At 39.7% G+C, this 22407-nt stretch overlaps 1 protein-coding gene, 1 long non-coding RNA gene and 2 pseudogenes across 6 annotated transcripts in view; 2 read left to right on the plus strand and 2 right to left on the minus strand.

Moving 5' to 3' along the window:
* The window catches only part of LOC146489446 (uncharacterized), a 125243-nt gene that overhangs the window by 50513 nt on the left and 52323 nt on the right, over window positions 1-22407 (minus strand). The window contains exons 4-5 of one of the 5 annotated variants that reach the window (XR_014864568.1): window positions 2579-2690; window positions 437-1351 (exon numbers count right to left, since the gene is read on the minus strand). This is a non-coding gene — a long non-coding RNA (uncharacterized LOC146489446). Of the gene's footprint in view, window positions 1-436; window positions 1352-1378; window positions 2709-22407 lie in introns of those variants that run through there. The other 4 variants (XR_014864569.1, XR_014864567.1, XR_014864570.1 and 1 more) reach the window with 4 other exon arrangements.
* Window positions 3951-8658, plus strand: LOC146489455 (uncharacterized). Its single transcript, XM_085110093.1, has 5 exons — window positions 3951-4139; window positions 6473-6566; window positions 6969-7064; window positions 7211-7245; window positions 7528-8658. Exons 1-5 carry the CDS (start codon window positions 3951-3953, stop codon window positions 7741-7743), a joined length of 630 nt encoding a protein of 209 aa, XP_084966219.1. The 3' UTR covers window positions 7744-8658.
* LOC146489456 (uncharacterized) lies at window positions 9332-11018 on the minus strand (annotated as a pseudogene).
* Window positions 20740-22407, plus strand: part of LOC146489457 (uncharacterized) — a 4454-nt pseudogene continuing 2786 nt past the window's right edge.

The following is a 22407-nucleotide window of genomic DNA, read 5'->3' on the forward strand; positions in this document are numbered from 1 at the left end:
ATGTAATTCTGTAAACACAGTCTATATTCTGTGCAGCAAATTAAAATTTTGATGATCTCCAGTATACAATACGCGACTGAGAACACCCGATTAACCTTGGCCTCTATCAACAGGGCCAATAACCTTAACTGGCAAATCAACCACTGCCAAGGTAACTACCCCTTAGTGACATGGAATAAACGTATAACTTGCAGCAAGCATGATTCCATGTATTCTGCTTTACGTTTTTGTTAGTTAACATCTCCCAGCTATCTCTGGGCGACAGAAGTTGTGTATGGTATGTGATTTGTCGGATGGGCATAGACTTATTGACTGCCATTATAGATGCAAGTTTGTGGTAATTCGGTCAATATATGTGAATGCCTTGACTCCAGCCCTGTGGGCGGCCCTTTAGATTTAGAGACTCCAGTAAAGGATGGTAGGAAGAAACACAAAATAACAAAAATTACAATTTTAATTCAAAATCGTGATCACATTGTTTTGCCTATGCCTAGAGATAAATTCCTCTATAACTTATGATGTTAAGAAATAAAGAATTGCGCTAAAATATATGTAAGAACTGGAATGGGTTTTTTGTTTTACCTTGCAAATGTTCAAAACCAACTTGCATGCCGCAGTTGATTACATTCTGGTGTAAAATTAGACAGCACTGTACACCTGCATTTTGGTGAGATGGTGTAATTACTTTAATTCTTCCCGGATTTTGCTGACGCATTGGAAGCTTGCTTTTCTGAGGTGAAGTTTTCTTATTGTGGCTAATGGTCAGAATGTTGGAGCTGGTGAAGCAAACATGGGACTTTCATACTTGAAATGGTAAGTATCAACTGTTTTGTGGTCAATGACTTCGAATCTGTTCAGTCCTTTTGAAACATTTTTTACACACTGCACTCGTTTATCAGGGTCTTGGGGAAACACGTCTACATGTCCAAATTTCTCCTGCTTTTCAGGATACCTTGAGTCATTGTCACAACCGCTTATGCAGCAACAATATGGCGGCATCCTCAAGTCACCCGTGATTTCTTGTTCTTTTGACGTTTCCTTGATTGTCAACTTTTCAGTAGCAATCCAAAGGTACGCTAACAACTTTTATTTGCTTGAAACAAAAACAATACGTTCAAAACAACACTTAATTATCCAAAATGACCCTTGTGTTGAAAGTACCTGTCAACCATGGTGGCCATAATGTTTTCCCTTGTCCTGATCTCCCACAATCGACTTTGAACTGTAAAGGGATCTATTAGATAATGTGGCCATTTGAACGGCTGAATATTAGGGTCCAGATTTCAAATCAATAAGTCACATCCCCAGAACTCTCGCTCTTTCTCATTGCTCACCAGCAGATAATTGTACCCTAGAAACAAGAATGACCGTTTTCACATGGGACATAGAGCCTGGTATTCTTTCTAGATGGATATAGTGCATATGCAGAAAAAATCCATACCCACCTCATGGTAAAAGTCCTTGGCGGGAGGGGGGGAGTCTTAAAATCCAACATTTTAGAAGCAAAGTATGAAGCTTAACTGGTTTTCCTGGGAGGGGGGGTATGGATATTTTTGGAACTGCACAATCTGTCTCAATGTGAAAAGGGGATGGTGGCAGTTTTAGAGGGAGAATCCGTCTGATTTCTATCTTTTTCAATACTGTGGATACTTGTTCTGGTACAGTCATGTTTGAACATTTTAGCCTTTTCATATCCTAGTAAATGTACAAGGTTCTTGTTAACGAGTAACCCTTTATCCTCCCCTACGTCAATGTTAGACTCAAAAATGGTATATGTCTGACCAATTGTAGGTTTGAGTTGGGTCTTCTACCGGAAATTGTAGAGCCTACGTGAAGAACTCCAGAGCCCAACTTGTCTCCGTGCTGGGTACAATCTTGTGAGGTTTTGTTTTATGTGTCTATTGTAGAAGTCAAATAAGTCTTAATGTGGATTTCAAGAGGTACAAGCCAATGCTTAAATGGTACTTGTAGTGACTCTAATGCTTGGAAACCAAAGCACTGCTAGCAGTGTGGGTATGAAATAGGTGAAACATATGTACAAAAGCCTAAGAAACAGAAATTCCACACTGACTCTCCAAAGGGTGTGTTTATAGTGAACTCTGGTACCCAGTTAAAGATGTTCTCTGTTATGTTGAGCCATTGCACAACCGTGTATTTGTGGTTTAAATGGGGGACAGTTTTGTGTCATAGCTAGAAGTGCATGGAGAAGAAGGCAGCACAAGTGGCCAATACTGTGCTCTCCACATGCGATCACACCGATACAATTAAGTGTTTCACTGATCCTTCATCAAGCAAGAATAAAAATGAAGAAGACATCTTAGCATACAAGTATGACAATGCCACTCCAAGTATGCTGATAGGAAATTGCCCCCCCACCCCCAAGCAATTTTAGTTATATTGTCCAAATCTCAGAGCAAAGCTATGCAGTATTCTGTGGAGCCTGTAGGGGACCATCAAACCCACCAGGCTATTGTCGTGTACAAAAGGAAGTTGAGGGGATTGGTCTTGAACCAACAAAAGGTGCTGCAGGCCAAGTGGCAACACTAAACAAGTTAAAAACAAAGAGATTTGTGCACACCTCCATGTCCTGTTGTGTCCTAAGGTTATCCTCACCAGATGAAACACTATCTAGCCCTGACGTAATTGTCTGCTCTCCTGTGGGAACATCCTTCCGTGTCGGGAGCCTCTTGCTGAAGGCAGGAATTCATCTGTCAATTTCATTGAAGTTAAACTATTTTTGATTCTGATCACTTTGGTGAGGGGATTTTTGGTCGATTTTCTATGAATTTCCAAAGTTTGTCAAATTCCCGCCCTTTGGTTCACGGCCGGAAATTGGGGAGAATGGGTCTAGTCTGGCCTGTGATGTAATAAGTGATGTAGTAGTTAATTTTTGGGGATTTTGGCCCATTTTCATTTTTATCGTTAAAAACTAGGGAGAATCGGTTTCATGAGAGTTCTGGATCATTCGTGAGATTTTTTGTGACCTTGGGGATTTTCCCCGAAAAATTCTTACGAATCCAAAAAATCTCCCGAGGTCACAAAAAATTCCCCCAAACTCCGCACAAAAAAAAAAATCTCCCTAAACCCCAACAAAAAAATCATCCTCAAACAAGCATTAAAAAAAAATCCCCCAAAAACCCCAACAAAAAAAATGATCCTCAAACAAGGACAAAAAAATCGTCAAAGAACTCACTCTAAAACAAGCATAAAAATCCTCAAGCTCAATCCAAAAACATTTTCAAAAAAATATATAAAAAATCGGTTTATATTAATGAGAAAAAAAATTCAAAGGGACTTTTTCACTTGGCTCACGCGTCCGGTTGTTAACGAGAAAAAAATTCAAAGGAACTTTCCCTCACATTACGCGTCCGGTTAATGAGAAAAAAATTCAAAGGGACTTCCTGGCTCGCAAGCCGTATTTTCAGAGACAGTCTCTGCAAGCGCTTGTTTCAACTCATTCTTCGTTAAAATTACTTTGTTTTTTATATGCTTCTTTTTTGCAATTTCAACAAGCGAAGAATGAGTAGGTTGCACAATGATTTCATCGCTTTGTTTGATTAATTCAATAAAATCATTCGTTGTCTCTTTGGCGAGAAACAAATCAAAGATGCCTTTTCCTCTTACTTTCAGTTTCAAATCGAGAAAATCGTTTTCCATTTTAAATAAATATTTTTAAATTTTTTTAAAAAGATTTTTAGGAAACGTGTTTCACAACATTTTCAGAGGCAACCTCTGAAAACTTCCTTTCTTGTGGTCAATTCAAATATTGCCTCAGGGCTTTTGAGGAAGTCAAAACTAAAAACTTCTGGTGCTAACCGACGAAAAATAGTATCAAGGGTTTTGTCCGATTACATCATGTTAAAACCACTTCATTGGTCATCCTTAGAAACGAAAACTCCCTTTTTATTCTATAAAAACAGCAATAAACACAGTTTCACATCAATTTTAAAATGACTGATGATGAGGAAATGTGTTGGGATGACACTTGTGGTACTGGTGAATTGCTTGGCGTTGCGACAAATTTAACTATCTCAGAAGAACAAGAAGCAATACTGAAGGAATATATTAACTACCACGATAAAATGAAAACATTTCTCGAAACCTGTCTTGATAAAGGACAAAAAGAAGATGAAATCGAGGCAAGTGTTTAATTCAAAGAAAACAAACCAAGTAAACCTAAAGCGAGTCTTGGAAACTTGTTTGGGCACAGAAGTCGGAGACACCATCAAAGTGCGGAAGAAATGCATGAATTTTTGAAATCAAGAATCATAAATCAGCAACTTCAAGAAGCAGAGACCGCTTTTAACTCTTCTGTTAACCAAAGCTGGGAAGAAATTTCTCTTCAAATAGAAAAACACATACTCTTTGGTAAACATAAAAAAAGTCAAGCTCTTGTTGCAGACATCAATCTTGGTCTACTCTTGGAAAGTGGATCACAAATTTATCACAGGTAAAAAATTATCAAGCGTGTGACTGGAACTTTTGACAAGTGGATTACAAATAACACAGACATTTCTGTTCGTCATGCAAGAAGACTTAGAGCTTTGGCAAAGGATTTACAACCCTTTCCACGCTTGAAAAAACTTGATTTAACAACAACAGAGGTGTGCAACAAACTCTCAAATATTCTCAAAGTTCTTGAAATTCCTGAGTTTCAAACCTTTTAGTCACAAACAACTTGAAACTTTTTTTATCGTTGCCAAGAAAACAATGCCTTAGAAACAGCGGCCATAAATGTCCGCCGTTGCCCAGAAAACAATGCCTTAGAAACAGCGGCCATAAATGTCTGCCGTTGCCAAGAAAACAATGCTTCAGAAACTAAATAAAATGATTTTTATTTGACACGCTTGTAATGTTTATTTTTCACAAAACTAAAATTTACATATCTTTTTTGGATATGTAAATTACTCACTGAAAACAACACCCGCTCGCTTTTGAAATTCAACTCTTAACTCGTTACGTCGAGAAGGGGTCCGAGTTTTCTTTGATATTTTTTTTTAATTTCCTCTTTCAAGGCATCAACATCAACTGGCTTCGTCGGTTTGCTTTTGACTGCCGAATCCTTCCTTTGTTTGTTTCGAAGGCGCTCTTTCATCGAAAAATATTTTCAGTCTCTCGCAAAATCGAGTCAAACTCACCATCAGAAATGAATCCATCCTTCAAAGCTTTCGAAATCAAACGACTCAAATATCTCTAATGGCCAACAACCTAACTATAAAACATCTACATATCAACAACAATAAAATTGAAGATTCATATCATAACCTTCAAAATATGGAATAAAATTTGGGCAAATCATTTTTTTTGGATATGAAGCAAATATGTATTACTACCTGAACGATTTTTGTCAATGTCATCAAATTTCATGGTGCAAAAATTTTTTTGAATTTTCTGACTGAACGTGGAAAAGACACCGAATGTTCAATGAAGTTTTTTGTGACAACAACGACAAAATTGCCGATATAAGTGGGTTAGGATTAGTTTTATCTGCTGTGTATTGTGTACAGCTCTAGCAACAAAAACCATGGGAAAAAGCGGATTTCCATTCACCAAATTCCCTTCTACGGTGATACAAGATCGGAAGCCATGAGAAGGAGAGGAAAATGGATTTCATTCGTCAATGGAAGTTGAAAACACTGGACGCCGCGCAAGTATTTGCTGATGTGGTTGATGCGTCACAAAGAAAATTTTATTCGCAAGTATTCTTTCATCCAACAGTGCTACCAGAAGTAACTGAAGCATGATGAAATTGGTGTTGTACCTGTTCCTCGATTTTATCAACTGAAAGTTGAGCAAGAATATTAAACTGGAGTTTGTCGTTTGCATCGCCGTTTGGTTATATTTATCTCACTTCTGAAAGTTGAATTATGTGCACTTGATCAAAAGTTTTTACAGTTAGTGTTCTGCTTTACATTAACCTTAACTCATGGAAGTTCAGTATGTGTAACAGTACATTTTAATTCTCATATAAGCATTACATTTGACTTCATGCATGTGGTTTTATGAAAATCTAAGGTAAAGGTCCTCCAGCTCAGTTTTGCCTAGAATAAATAAGAGAGTGTGGAACTATACATTTTTTTTAATTGGAATTTTTTGCGTATCAAGAATTGCAGTCATCTTTTTTCAGCAGATTAGCCAATTCCAGACATTACAGGAAAGCCTTTAGTTGAAGGCATCCTTGCAACCAGTCCTTACAAAAGTAGTACATAGTGTTGGAGTTCTTATAGAACTAAAGGACGACTTCAAAAATGTGAGGGATAATGCTCTTTTTCAAGAGATAAACTATTTGCTAGAGAACAGCGAGTTTGACATGCAAAGTCAAGCTCCCTCACTTTCTCTTTCGCTGCTTCAGAAAGGGATTGAATTAAAGTCAGACAACACATCGCTGATATCACTCATGTTTTGGAATGAAATGCAGTGAGAACACAGTTATGTTTCATATCTACTTTTTCATGATAAACGTTTGTTACAGGTTTTGACAAAGAAAATTTTGGAAAGACAGCGCACTGCAGAAAAAGAAAAGAGTAATAACAGGACTGATAGTGCCACATCCAAAGCAGCAGTTGGTAGGTTCTAAATCCTACGTTTAAAGCTGATGTTAACATTTAGACAATTAGACAGTCAAATATTAAAAAATCAAACATTGTAGGTTTTTCCTTTTAGGCCATTAAACAAGAAAGGTGCTATTACATATAGTCACATAAATAATCCGCACATGTTAAATTGGAGAAATTGCATTTGTAGCAAATCAGTAAACAACATTTATTGTTCAATTTAATAGTCCTGCAGATCTAGAGGACAGTCTGCATTTGCATTTTCTTGGTAGTACCAGGAAGAAGTTAATCGTGTTACTTGATGTCACTTGTGGATATTTAAATTACAATGTATGAGTAACACAGATAACTAAGAAGACAACAATTGGGTTCTAGTGAAAAGAAGTAATGATCAAATCACTATATTCTTCCTAGAGGATGAAAGTCAAAAGGAAAACAAAGTGAAGCATGTTATCTCATCTGACAGGAGCAGTGATGATGATGTTAACACATCTGAGACTTTAGGAAAATGTAAGACAGGAAACATATTGATTTTGTAACACTTCTCCTTGTGAACTAGTTTTTCTTGTTATGAACACTTAATAAATTATACTTTACATTTCACTTCTTGCATGACTGTACCACTTATTTCAAGTTGTCTTATTTTTTATGTGTAGGGATTCTTAGCCCTTCTTCAAGTAGGAAGTATAAGGTGATGTCTCATTTGAGTCTATAATGGGACAGTTCAATGGGCATCCATGGCGATTTATAAAAACTACAAAATTCGAGTTATTGGGGTAAATTTTGATCAAGGGAAACAAAATTTAGTGACTAAAAAGTTGGGTCAAATTCAAGGGAATCGAGATTCAGTTAGAGTTAGCAGGGGAGTTCAAATTACCGAGTTTGAGTTACCAGGGTTCTACTATATGCCAAGCTAATGTTAAATGAGCGCCCTTTTACACTGACGTAACCTTAAATTCACATTTTTTTACAGGAATGTTGCAATTACTGTTCCAAAGAATTATTCTCACTAAAGGAAGCCATGAGTGACATGGCAGAAGAAATCCAAACTTTGAAAAAACAAGTTAAAAAACTGAAACGAACTTCTGGCAATGTTAATTTGGCAGCTCTGCCACAGCTGGAATCGTCTTCAGTAGAAAAGGAGTGTAGAGAATTAGTCTCAACGCCACCTCTGTTTTTAATACTGTAAATATTCTGTTGCGGAAGCTGTTTACAGTAGAGGAAATCATTTCTCATTCAGTTTCTGGCAAGGCTGCAAACTCCAAAACTGCTGCAAACCCAAAATTGGATATTGCAAAGATGGAGCTTTTAAGGAGCATTGTCTTAGAGGTACACAAGGAGGTCACTGGGCCTCAAATTACACAGCTTTATGGACCATTACACATGTTACATACAGCAAATCAAACAGGAAGAAATGAAATATATGTGCAGTGATTTGTTCTTATATGGGATGCTGTATGGCCCTTTCATCATAGTCAGTATGACAAGCGCATGTGTGTGGGTGTGTGTGACCGAAACAGAAAACTGGCGAGCTCACAAAGCACCCCCGTTGCGTGCAACCTACAGAGAAAATGGGCAAGATATCGATTGAAGCCTTCACGTTTAGCATGACCAACACAGAAAACTGGCAAGGTCAACGCACACTTGTTCTCACGACCAACACAGAAAACTCGTAAGATCAACATGCTCTTGTTACTGTGCGACCAACACAGAAAACTGACGAGACCAATGCTCTCTTTTTATGGTAAAACCAACAGAAAACTGGCGATATCCATGCACTCTTATTATTGTACGACCGGCACAGAAAACTGGCAAGATCAACACGCTGCTGTTATTGTGCGACCAACACAGTAAACTGGCGGGATAACAGGCTCCCCTTATGTGGTGCGACCAACACAGCAAACTGGCGAGATCACCAAGTGCCTTTGCTATGAGCATGCAACCCACATAATACCTGGCGAGAATTCGACCCCTCGGGGCGATTCAATGCCTGATTCAATGCCTCTTTATTAAGTGTTGCCCTGTTGTGACCCTAGATGACGTGTCTATTTGGGTGCGTTATCTTGTGTAAGGTGTAGTTCTTATCGGCCCTCTAAAATATTCATTCAAGGACCTAGGGTAAATCACAACATACTTAGTATACTCTGGGCATCGCGTCATTCACCACTGTTCTTATATCTTTCGTGACCTTCAAAGGAAAAGATCTGTGGTTTGTTCTGAGATCTATTGACAAAGGGCACTTGCCCTTTTGTGTAGAGAGCATGACAACGATGCGAGGTGCATGGATGATGTAATTGGACTTGAGTTTTCAGTTATGCCTGCTTGGATGATTCTATTTGCAATTCGTTGCCTGGGATTCAGTAGAGCCTCCAGAGTAAATAGAGACCGCCATGGCAATTGCGGCGATCTTAGAAACATCTCGGTTTTTTGTCTCACAGGAACTCGTAGTCCTCGTGAAGCACTTAAAGGGTCAAGCAGCTGACCTCACAGAGTCAGACCATGCTAAACGTCAGATTTCAGGAAAATCAAGCAATCAACCCACCACCATCCCCGTCTTCCTTCCGTGTAATTGTTGCACCTAATTTTCTAGCTTGCCTTTTTTCTGGCCCTCACGTTATTATTACCTCACTGTTAGTCAGATAGTAGTTTAAGTTTTGTACTTTGAAATTAAAGGCGGCCATGAACAAAGGTACAGGAAAGAATCAACAGATGAAGACACGATGTCTGAGACCAATGGTGAAACGACAAGGCGAACAAGAAACATGAAAAGTATATTCGTTCTATTGAGGTTTTGCAACCAATTGAGAGCTCCTCGCCAGAACATTTACAGGGCCCTCAAAAGCAGTGGGAGCGTACAAGAGTTGGAATTTTCCAGGGTGTCCAGCAGCATGGTTGTTCAGAAAAATAGGAAAGTAGGAAACTCAGGATTGAAAAAATAGGAATAATAGGAAACTTTGATTTAAAAAATAGGAAAAAAAAGGAGAATCAATAGTACTTTGATGGACAAAGATAGCCTCCCTGCACCCCATCAGCTATCCCAATCCACCACTTCCACCACTTTCCATAACAATGATCAACATTAATACAACAAAGTGAGTATCTTGGTTTTAAAAGTTATTCTTCTTTACATCTCTTAACAATATCAACAAATCATTTTGTTTACAATGATGTTACAAATAGCAAACACAACAAAATCCTCAGTCAACACCTTCTGCTATAAAACGACTGTTCATCCTTTAATTTGACTTTCTTTTCTTTGATAGTGAAGCAGAAACACCAGTTGGTAGTGCCTTTTTCAGCAATTTCTGCTTGTGTGTGTAAACACCTTTTGCTTTTCCCTCACTGCTTCAAGCTTCCTCTTTGCCTGTGCCTGATTTGATTTTGCTGTTTCTATCATGAGACATGCAACTTTCGCACTTTGTGAATCAACCTTTGAAGCTGAAGATAGGGCAGTCTGTAACTTAACTGTGCATTCTGACAACAGCTCATCAGCTGTTTGCATTTCTTCCATTACCTCCTGCCCCTTTCTGTCTAGGCTCTCTCCCTTTTCTTTCAACGATCAGGTCTCTTCCCTTAGCTTCTCTTGCTCTCTCTTCTTTCTTTCCACCTCTTCAGCTTTCAATTTATCTTCAGCATCCCTTTTCTTCTTCTCAGCTTCCTGTTCATCGAGCCGCTTTCTATAATGCATATGTGCAGATCTCCAAAGTTACAAGGCCACCTGTCAGGGGAATTTTCTCTGGTCTGCAGTTCTCAGGATCGTGAAATTTGACAGCATCTTTCACAGTGTAAGGCCAACAACGGTCCTTTCTCCAAGAAGTGTCCATTCCTGTGTCACAACGCGGGCATTCACTGAAAGACTTCTTTCTGACTCAACATTTGATTGTGCAAGAAAAAGCCCTGATTTGACAACTTTTGGAGGAGCTGAAAATCGTAGCCCAGTCCCATCAAGAGACTTTAAGACTGAATACAGCTCGCCAGAAATGGTCAACTTGTTGCCCTTTTTCTAACTGCTCAACTTCTTGATAAACAGAATAAACACGCCACTCATCTTAACCATTGCAGACATCCAACTGAGGCTGCAATTTTTTTGCCACTGTTTCAATTGCCCTTCACACTGCTTGCAGTTTCTCTCTTCAGAGGATTCAGACATCCTAATGATTTCAAGAGAGTGTACTGAAGAGGGAGATGAGACTGTAAATATGCGACTGATGTGCTATAAAATGCACGGATGCCAACAAGTACAGACTTTCGGTGTTCTGGCTTGAGTTGGGCTAAGGCTTTCTTAGTTGCATCTCTAATTGAAATATCCGAATCAGGTAGCTGATTGTTTGCACTATAGTCAATACTTACAAGGTCACTTCCAAACTTCTTCTCATAGGCTTCTTTCTTTAGGAATCTACCCATAAGCTTGCAAGATTTCAAAATAACTACACTTATGGATAACGAAATGCTTTTTCGATAGGTTTATTCAGAATATCATCATTATGTTCAGTTGAACATAGTCAAGTGAAGTAATGATATTTTAGTACTTGCTTTATCCTGATCTTCGTCTGAAACACATAACTACAATTTCATTTTCAATTTTGTAACACACATTGGCTTCACCAGCTAAAAAATAGGAAAAATAGGAGGTTTCATTTAAAAGATAGGAGAAAATAGGAATGTGCTCAAAAAATAGGAACAAATAGGAAAAAATAGGAACTGGACACCCTGATTTTCCAACAACGCTACCACTCAATCAATTCAAGATATGCTGGTCCACTCTATCCGGCAGCAGCTAGATAGAGCCGACACTTCCAGGTAAAAGCTATTAAGCAGTTATGCTAAATTATTGTATATTCCGTTTGTTTTAACTGACGATATTCCTTATCGCTGTAGATTGAAATTTCATCGTACCGTGAGTGGATCTACACTCCTAACATTGGAACGTGGTGTGACCACCCCCTTTGTTGGGCTATCTGGGCAAGCTCTACGGGGATGCCTGGACATGCCTACGCATTGGCCCTGACCGCAGTGAGCCTATCAGGGTGTCGCGGGGGGTGAGACAGGGCGATCCTCTCTCTGTCCACCTCTTCAACGCTACTATCGACTGGGCTCTGGACTGCCTCGATCCTGAGCTTGGTGTAATGGTTGGGGAGGCGAGAGTGAGTCTGTTGTATCACTTATGCGATCCAGAACAACTGGCAACAGCTCCTCAGCCTTGAGAAACAACATTCAAAAACTTCACAGCCACGAATGGTTACGTTAAGTGCTCAGTTACACGATTGACTGCGACCATCATCTTAAAGGTGTGCTTGCCCTGATGCAACCGTTGCCTGTTTACGAGAGGCCACCAGCATTCAAGCGATTGCCCACTGCAGCGTGGTTCCTGGCTACCTACATAAGAGATGTGTACAGCAGAATAAACCAGTTGAAGGCAGCAGCAACCTCACTATACAGAACGATTTTGAAAATCTATTCCACTAAGAAGGTGACCAAAAAGCTCCAAGGTCTAGCAGCAAGCACGGCATCATGGGCGACAAATGTTGGAAACGAAAAAGGAGAGATAGTGCATTCCATGTTGACGTCATCAGAATCAGCTGTTTCTCTCAAAAAAATGGCCGATGGGCTCATGTCGAGGTCAAAAGGGCTGGGCAGGCTCCACCCACAATTCTTTACACCGATCGTGACTGCTGTTCTTCAGACGGATCCTCGAAGTACAAGGATCTGTTTGGAAAATGGCCAAACCTGGAGGTGCACCTAGTAGATATTTGGCTCTACATGCAAAGATTGGCTGTGGCTGTCACCTCCGAATCCCATCCTTTGTACGGAGTGTTTATGGCAAGGTTGTCAGCTGCCATTTTTGAGTGGGACGAGAGCGACTACTCTCTTCTGTGTAAGGCGAAACGAGGGGAACTAATTCAGAGTGGCGTTAAAGATCCTTCGGACTCTGCTGTCAGGTACGTTTAGCTGTCAGAATTTAATAATTTAGAAAGAGAGTGTTTGCGTTAATTTCACAACACGTTTTACAGCATTAATCACACTTTCTTATACTTTGCAGGCTGATGTGCATTTTCTTACATTTATTTCTGTTTCGTCTTCAATGTAAACTCTTAATGGCAGTTTTAGTCTCAGGCACACGTTCAATTTTATAATAGAAATCCCAACTCTATTTGAACAGAGAAGCATAGGAAGGGGAGGTAATAATTGTTTGCTTCCATTCTATCTCTGTCTCAACAGGAATGCAATTACAAAGGACAAGCTTGCTAAGCATTTCCGGCGGCGAACAAGAGGTGTACACCTGGACTTGTGGTCACCGCTTTAGCATGGGCAGTTGGCGTCACATTTAGTACTGATATCATCTTGTTTCAGTCTTGAGAGGATTGGCTTGTTACTCACTTCATCAATAAATCAGAATCGACGCATGAAGTCGTCGTTCTTGAAGTGCTTGGAGCATATTGACGATTTTCCGGGTTAGCCCGCTTTTGTTTTATGAAATCGTTCTATTTCTTTATGCATTTCCTTGCTTCATCATTATCGAACAGTATAACGTGCAGAACTATACCCTTCCATATAACTGAGAAGGCAGCATATTCACCTACCACATACCTTCCTGGCACATTCCAAATTCAGTACAGAGAATGTAGTGACAAATGAGCAAATGCTGTGGCTGAGATACTGGGTCGATGTCACAAGCCTGTTAGAACCCAGTCTCTCAACTGCTCCTTTTTGCATTCAATATGGCGGAAAACGGCCTATTTTGGGCGATTTTGTCGTCTGATAAAAACAAAACGAAACATGGAATACGATTTATTTCTTCGCAAAGCGTCTTAGACATGCATAAATTTTTGAGCTTCATTAAAACTGTGTAAGGGTGAAAGGCACTTTAATTTAATAATTAAACGAGACTTACCAGACTGCGGCATCCCCTCCATGCTCGACTACGCTTACTAGTGTGCCACTTATCCGGAAACAGTTAAACAACACCGGAGTATCCACGGCAGCACAGGACGTCATCATGGCATCTTGGCGGCAAGGGACACTTAAGCAGTACAAAACCTTCCTTGGAAAATGGGAGCTCTTCTGTGGGAAAAACAAAATTTCCCCCTCAGAAGCTACCATCCAAGATGGCATAGAATTCTTTACTTCCTTATTCAACTCAGGCCTCGGGTATAGCGCCATCAACACAGCGCGATCAGCGTTATCAACAGTGATGGGAATTAACGACAACGTCAGCTTCAGAGAACATCCACTTGTCTGTCGATTCATCAAAGGTGTATTTCAACTTAAGCCAGCACTCCCCAAGTACACTCAGGTTTGGGATGTTGAGAAGGTGCTGTCTCACCTGAAGACTCTAGCTCCAGTCACTTCTCTGGACCTAAAACAGCTTTCCTTGAAACTGGCAACCCTACTCGCAATTCTCACAGGACAGTGATGCCAAACGCCCCACAAATTAGACCTAAGCCTAATGCAGACATTACCTGACAGGTACGTGTTTGCTATAGGAGAGAAACTGAAGCATACCAAACCGGGGCAACACCAAGAACCTATTGAACTTGTAGCGTATCAGGACAAAAGCCTTTGTGTTGTTGAGACAATAAGACAATATATATCCATAACAGAACCACTTCGAGATAAGGCTGAATCGAAACTCTGAATCAGTTTTCGAAAACCTCCTAGGGCTGTCAGCAAAGACACTGTCGCGAGGTGGGTCAAGTCAACCCTCGCTAACGCTGGCATAAATGTAACTTCCTTCGTGACACACAGCACACGAGCTGCTTCAACGTCATACTCTGTTAACAAGGCTGGTCTTAGCCTAGCACAGGTACTCAAAGCCGCTGGCTGGACTAATGCCTCTACCTTTGCAAAATTTTATAACAAGCTACCTCTGAGTGACAATTATGGACATGCTATCCTAGAATCATATAGCCACAACGAGATTCAGGTTGTATAGTGTATCCTTTGTGTGTACATAAGGACTTCTATCGTTGTTTACATTAAACTTTGACCACCATAACACGTGTGGGTTATACTCCGCTCACTACTTGCGACTGCAGGGCTTTGAAGTCTCATGTGAAACGGAGTGACTAGGACTGGGGACGAGATAGAATTTAATAATTAAACGAAACTTACCTGTAAGGTGAAGTTTGATTGGAATTCTATCTCGTCACCAGTCAGGAACGAAGGAGTTACATGCCCTCCAGTAGGCGTGTTCGCCCGCCCTTGCCCTGGCTCTCCTTTGTTCCTTTGTCCTGCAGTCACGCGTGTTTAAGACTGACTAATCGCATGCGCATGCTCTCTAGTGAGCATGGTTTGAAGCTCATCATTTGTCGCGACTGTGGTCGTGCCTGAGGTGCCCGGTGGGCTATTTATATTTGTAGTTGCATTGTCTGGTGGACCTTCGCTATTGGCGTTTGTTGCGTTTGCCGCCATTAGTTTTGGCGGGAACCTCAGTGAATGCTGAAAGAAAACAGGGAAACACAAAGGGAAATCTTACCACTGAAGGATAGGCCAGTTCCGTTTACTCGCTCCCCTGTCGGCAGCCTACTGCTGATGTTGTTCTTTGGATAGATATGTATTTTATTCGTGGAGCGAAGAATTGTACGTCCGACCGACTGAAAGATACGTTTGCAACTGACTGATCGCATGCGCCTGCTCTCTCATGTGACTCCTTCGTTCCTGACTGGTGACGAGATAGAACTTCCGATGTAACAGGAACAAAATAAAGCCGTTCATGACATTAAATTCCTACTTCTTGTTTTGCCCTTGAATAGGGTGTCATTGTTCAGGTTTGGTCCTTAACATGTTATGCACCTGCCGTTTCCAGAGGTTTTCCAAAATTCAACAAAATTGGCAAAGTGGTTATTTCCTACCCCATGTGCAGTAAAAATACATAACTTACAGGGCAAAAAAAACAACACTCCTCTAGTCTAAGATAGTTAAAATTACTAATTATGGAATAAAATACACTAGTTGCCAATTAAAAATTTTCCAAAAAACAAACTTGAAGTTTGATAATTGCGGATACGAGTGGCACACGAGTTAACAGTGTAGTTGTCACGACAACGCATCCACATGTCCAAGTGATTGATATGGATTGGCTGTTGTAATTATGTTGCGTTACTTGTCATGGCTGTTTAGAACTCTATGCAAATTTCGGCCAGTTTTCGCAGAGCAGCTCAGAGTGATGCTTGAATGAGCAACAACAATGTATCCTTGCAGTTTCTTTGCTTTAAACTGTTTGAAAGTCCAAAAAGATCAGTGTGGGATAGCATTGTGATAACAAGTAAAGCTGCCAGAAGTAGAAGGAAAAAAACATAAAAAGCAGTATTAAAAGAGTATGTATTTTAATTTTAGTAAACAACGGACTGGGTGGCATGTTTTCGGCAAACGCGAGACAGACACGACCGTCGGGCGAAGTGTTGACAAGTAATCTTTGCATTTGGCGGTATTAAGGCTTTTTTCACTGTAAAGGTGAGCATTTTGCAAGCTGTTTGTGAAGCGAAAGTAATAGACATTAATCTTTGGTCTGTTCCGTTCGCAGCCAGTCATGAGCATATCAGTTTGAGACAATGTATAAATAATTATTACTAAAACATGAGCTATTCTACAGTTAATGGTTGTCCGTTAGTTCCATTTCCAGCCGGTCATGACAATCCCTTCTCCTGTGCATGATCATCCGTTCGAAATTTTACTCAAGCCATTCAGCTGTTCAGGACCATCTGTTCGAAATTTTCTCGTGCCGTTCAGGTCTACCATTAGAAAATTTTTGTTAGCTGTTCAGACGTGATTACCATCTGTTTGAAATTTTTCGCTACCTGTTCAGCCATCATACCAATCCGTTTGGAATTAATTATCAGCCGCTCAGTCGTTTGGTTAAATCCGTTTCAAAGGGCTTCGTGGGCCGTTTCTTACCCATTCAACCACCGTGCATTTCACCCGTTTAACGGAAAGCCGTTAGTTTACATTTTCACGTGAGAGGTCACATACCACTTCAATAATTATAAAAAAGTTGAAATATCGTTCAATGTTTGTACTATTTTCCACAATACTTCAGCTAATAATACATTTTAAACAATCTTGATCAGCTCTGATTAAGTGGTGTTTATCTTATCCACATTTTCAAAAAACAACACAACCCTACAAAGTAAGTTTATAACTACTACTTTTTAAAACTTTAAAGTGCACCTAACCCCTAAAATTTGTTTTCGCTAAAACAATTCCTCTTCTTGTCTGGTTTATTCCCTCGCAAAAATTTTTGGATTTGATTTTCTATGCACTGTTCAATGCAATGATTATTTCGTCCACCACGGAGCAACGGGATCTGGGATGAGCCGGAGCTGTGACGTCAATTTGAGAACCCAAGCAAAGTGCAGCCGAGTAATTATTTGATCAGAATCAGTGTAAAAGCCTTCTTTGGAGAAATTTCATTCAGCCAAAGTTACAGTTTGACCTCACTTCATAATGTCGTCCTCTGAAGCAGATTCAGAGATAACCTACAACCACTTTGACCATTTAGAAACAAATTTATCTCTGAATACGAGATAGAAGCGGAACATGATGTCGCCGGTTGGAACTGGGGCTGACCTTGGAGGAAGGTGGACATGTTTTAGCTTGCTTTGGTTTTAAAATATCTCGCACTATGGTATTTTGAGTCTTTAGCACTCCATTTCTACAATTATGTCAAGCCAATGAATTCAAGGCCAAAGTAACGATAAAAGGAGATCTAAAAAGCATCTAAGAGAAAGTGGATCACAAAAAGAAGAAGACATCATTCCAAATGGCGGCCACTGCTGTGAAGCGGCTTCTAATTTAGCATAGATGAATGCTAAGTTAGATAAGGTATTGTCAGTATTCCCAGAAATGGAGGAAGTTAAAAAGCGAGTGGATCAACTGGAAGAAAATAACAAGAAACTGGAAGAAGCAGCAAATTCCACAAATGTTAAAATTTTAAACTTGAAATCTACAACGGTTTACTCCAGCATTACTCTCGACAAGGTCACAAAAGAGCTTTCTTCCCTTGAGGAAGAACTATTAAAACTAAAGAGCCGGAACATCAAATTAGAAGCGTATACTAGAAAAGAACACCTTAAGCTTTTCAATATACACGAAAAAGGAAGATGAAAATGTTAACACGGAAGAAATAGTTCGTAAAACACTTGTGGGGAAGATGAGCATCCCAGAGGAAGATGTTGAAGGAATTCGTTTTGAATGTGTTCACCGAATGCATACTAGGAAGGCATTGCAAAATTTTCCCTATTCTTAGTTTACTTTATTCTCTTTTAGTTGTTAATATCGGCGCCGTAAATCTATTTACTACATACGCCAAGATGCCTTTACTTTCCCCTTATTATTGAGCAATCCACAGTCCCATGTTTAATCACCATTCCATAATTCCTTGGGGATCATTTCGGGGTTGACAAGAAGAAAAGAAGGAATCATTTTGGGGTCGGGATCATTTCGGGGTCAATTTGGGGATCATTTCAAGGGCTGTTCAGAGCGTCTACATTATGGAGCTATAATGTGAACTGATAGTATGGAGTGTTTCTCCGTACTTATTTGTGCTTTCCACGGAGATATTACCTAGCAAAATCAGACAAGAACCAAGCATAACAGGAATCAAAATATTCGGGCACGAAATCAAATTGAGCCAATTCGCGGACGACGCAAACCTTTTCTGTGCAGATTTGATCGCCGTTGAAAATGCTTTGAAAATGGTGGGAGATTTTGGGAGGCTAGCGGGTCTCAAGTTAAACATAAAGAAATTGAAAGCAATTTGGTTGGGAAAATGGGAAAAAAACAAAAGTTATCCTTTACAACTAAAATGGTTGCATAGTCCGGTTCGCCTCTTAGGAATTCATGTCTCTTATGATACGAAGGGTAACAATGAACTGAACTTTAATCTGAAAATACGAAAACTTAAAACAAAACTGGATATGTGGAGATCAAGAGACCTTACACTATTTGGGAAGGTACTTATAATTAAGTCCTTAGGATTGTCACAATTAATTTATTCAGCTTCAATTCTTAATGTTCCCGAAGATATCGCAAGCACAGTGAAAACGAACCTTTTTAGTTTCTTATGGAAAAACAAAAGGGATAAAATTAAACGAACTGGGCTCTACCAGGATCTGGGAAGAGGCGGAATACGTATGGTAGACATCGACATAATGTTTAAGGCTCTACAATTAGCCTGGATTCCAAGATTACTGACTCCAGGGAACAAAAATTGGAAAACAGTTCCTGATTATTACATAAGAAAATTCGGAGGTTTTAACCTTTTACTGAGGTGTAACTACGATGCGAAATTCATAAATCTATTCCATTGTTTTACCGAAATATTCTAGTATACTTCAGTGAGTTAAAACCTCTTTACAGCTTTGATCAAGCACAAAATATAATTCTATTCAACAACAAAGAAATACTTGTTGACAGTAAAACCATTTTCATCAGGGAATGGTTTAAAAAAGGTATCCTGTCAATACAAGATCTCTTAGACAATACCGGTCAACCAATGTCCTACCAGGAATTTACGAATAAGTATTCCGGTAAAACTAACTTTCTCCAATACTATCAAGTTATTAGCGCTATCCCAAAGCACCTATTAGCCAAAGCAAAATCAACGAAGCTGATTAATAAAGAGTTAAATTCTGATAATAATCTTAGTCTACAATTAAACGAATCGATAACTCTATATCTGAACAAAATCAAGACTAGCGACTTCTATAGGTTATTATGCACAAAAATCCACACAACAGGTCATTCTGGGCCACAGAGATGGGGCAAAGATCTTCCCTTGGATGAAGATAAATGGGAAAAAATGTTCACCTCCCTTTCAATATAAATTAATCCACCGAATTGTAGTCCCCAAAAAGGAACTTTACCGCTATGGAATCAAGGAAGTTGATGAATGTATATATTGTGGTGAAAAAGACTCTATTGATCATACTTTTAGAGATTGTCATTTCGTCAAGATTTTCATTCAATGGGTTATCAACTGGTTCCATATAGAAAACAAGATCAAATTCAATCCGTCTAGCGAAGAAAGACTGTTCAGCATCCTCTCGGACTTACATGCAAAGGTACTAGTACGGGAATTCAATTATACCATGTTATTTATGAGATACTATATTTACCCCAACAAACTACACAACAAACCAATTCTCCAACAAGACTTCGTTGATAAAATGATAATTTAATACAGAATTAAAATGCTGTAAAACAGGCATGAAAAATAACTCCTCTGACTTGATCAATGGAACTTATTACGTCTTGCGTTATTTCCTTTTTTTTTGGTGTTTATGTGGGTGTGTGTGTGATGTATTAGAATTGTAAGTAGTGTACGCATGGTAATTATTAGTAGTACGAGCATTGTATGGATGGTATTGATAGTATAGCTAATATTGTAAATAGTGCAAGTATAGCGCTCAATTTGTTTGATTGAAGAGCATTCTATAATTCTTCACAGAAGTTCAGGCTTCAGGAGTTTTCATCGTTTATTGCGACAATACTGTTTTGTATGGTTTGAAGTTATAGGACCACACTCATCTGGCAATTTTTAACCACTGACTATTCAAATAACAGGCTGGCAGTAAAATATGGGTGGTGACTATGGAGATGCGTTACATTCAAGAGAGTATCTAAGTAACAGATGCATCGTGTCTTAGTTGCGTTACTCTAAAGTTCTGCAGTACATATCTTTTTCTGTGAGGGCATGAACTCGCTAGCTCGTCTCGCCTGCTCAGGCTAAACAGCTCTTTTTTACAGATGATTATGATTTTTCATAAAGATTGAAGCCTCAGCGTCCAGAGACTCATTCAAAACACTAAAAGACCACAAACAAGATTTCATTAACCCAACGTGCAGACTCATTAACCCACGCAAATCGGAAATTGGCACCATCCGTAAAAACATTCTCGACTGAATAAACAAAGAAATCACACAAGCAACCACAGTGAACCCATGAAAAAGTACTAAAACACCATAGAATGGTTTAGAGCAATCCCAACAAAGTAAAAAACACGCATTTATTACCTTTGACGTGTGCAACTTCTACCCATCCATATCTCAAAATCTATTACTGGAAGCATTAAATTATGCCTCCAGATTCATCACTGTCACTCAACAAGACTGCCATATCATCTACGCAAAAAAATCACTCCTTTACCACCCAGACTCTCCATGGATCAAGAAGAACACAAACGACATGCTCAATGTCACCATGGGCTCATATGATGGAGCAGAAACGTGTGAGTTGATTGGAAACTACATGCTAGCCTTGACAGCACCCAAATTTAAGAATGAAGTTGGCCTATACCGTGACGATGGTCTCGCAATTTGCAAAGCCACCCTGAAAGAAATTGAAAAAACCAAGCAAGAAGTCAACCAAGTGTTCAAATCGGAGGGCCTTAAGATCACAATTGAGGCAAACAAGAAGATCGTCACCTTTCTTGATGTGACCTTCAACCTTACAGATGGCAACCACAAGCCATAAATGAAACGTAATAACAAGCTGTCGTACGTCAGGAGCTTATGACCCGGACCCGCCATCTACCCTATACAGGGGCAACAGAGTATTTCCACCTTGGGCTTTTTTTAGGATTGAGTATTTCCTGCGAAATTTGTTACATAATACCTTTTGCGTCCGCATTTGAGCATTGAAAAAAAAAAATGGTGGACAGAAGGCAATAGTTTTGTCCAGTAGGTGGTAGCGCAACTCCACCGTTCCAAGTCCTTTATTTTGCTCTCGTCGATTCCTCCCTTTCCTAATAAACTACCCATGATACAATGCGGTGTTTTGCGATCTTCATGTACGAGCGATGGGAAATGGCCACGGAAGTTTGTGTCCGCGTGAAGACATTTGGGCTTGTAGAGGCGTCTTGTCTTTGAGGGTAAACAGGTTTTTCGTCCATTTCCTGTTGGTTCTTTTACATGTTTAAACGTTCGTATCGACTATATGAATAATAGAGTTGAATTGAGGAATACTAAACACACCATTGTGTGCACTCTGCGCTATGTTCCAGCGTGTCGGTGTATGTTAGCAAAAAGCTTGTGCAGAAGTTGATTTCATCTTTGGTTCTGCTGCTGGTAGCGTCTTTCAACGTATAAAAGAAGCATTTTGGCAAAACAGTTTTTTCAGGAGATCAGACGCAGGAAAAGTTTGCGAAAAAGAGGGACGATTCTGGATCTTGTACGCCTTCCAACGATGGCAATGTTCCGGCCTCTACTTCAAGCTCGTCTTTGACTTCTGAAGGACGTCCTCTCTCAATAAAGAGCCTCTTAAGACAGAAAATCCAGGGAAAACTCAGTACTGAAAAGGAATCTGGTGATTCATCGAGCAGAGAACGAAGGCAACCTCGACGAGTGGTGTGGGAATTTGAAAACATCAGGTTTTATTTGCAAAGTGATTTCCTTGACCGATCGTTACTCGCCATTTCTTCATGAAGAAAATAATGACATCCCTGGTTCATCAGCGTTTGTAGTTTACCCATCTAAGGATCATATGTACAGCAGTGAAACGGGACCTTTCCAGCTGGTAAGACTGTCATTTTCCCCGATGGTTCTTGGCGTTTGCAGTGTCCTATCTATGAATTTCAGGATGTGCCAAAAGGGAAACGTTCGCCTTTCAGTTGTGAAGAAGTACTTTCTCTAGTCTCTAGTCTCTAGTTGGTTTACCCAGTACCACACTTTGTGTCCTGGTCTAATTGGTCTGGAAGATGTTGAAGGAAAACTGGGTTATATTTCTAAAAATGTGAGAGTACTAGCAGACCCTGTTAAGATTGTGCAGGCAGTTTCTTGTAAAGTTTGGCATGTTCCAAGCTCCCAAGCATGTAAGGATGAGTCTGATGCAAGAAGGTTTCATGTTTGTTGAGAA

Source organism: Pavona decussata, unplaced genomic scaffold (genome assembly GCF_977016875.1).
Source record: "Pavona decussata unplaced genomic scaffold, jaPavDecu1.1 SCAFFOLD_6, whole genome shotgun sequence".
NCBI lineage: Eukaryota > Metazoa > Cnidaria > Anthozoa > Scleractinia > Agariciidae > Pavona > Pavona decussata.

What these genes read in the sequence shown, in the direction of transcription:
- LOC146489455 (XM_085110093.1), top strand. Translation starts at nt 3,951, where the DNA reads ATGACTGATGATGAGGAAATGTGTTGGGATGACACTTGTGGTACTGGT. An exon ending in AAAAAGAAGATGAAATCGAG is followed by an intron (nt 4,140 to 6,472) that starts GCAAGTGTTTAA and finishes CGTTTGTTACAG; the next exon opens with GTTTTGACAAAGAAAATTTT. An exon ending in CACATCCAAAGCAGCAGTTG is followed by an intron (nt 6,567 to 6,968) that starts GTAGGTTCTAAA and finishes TATTCTTCCTAG; the next exon opens with AGGATGAAAGTCAAAAGGAA.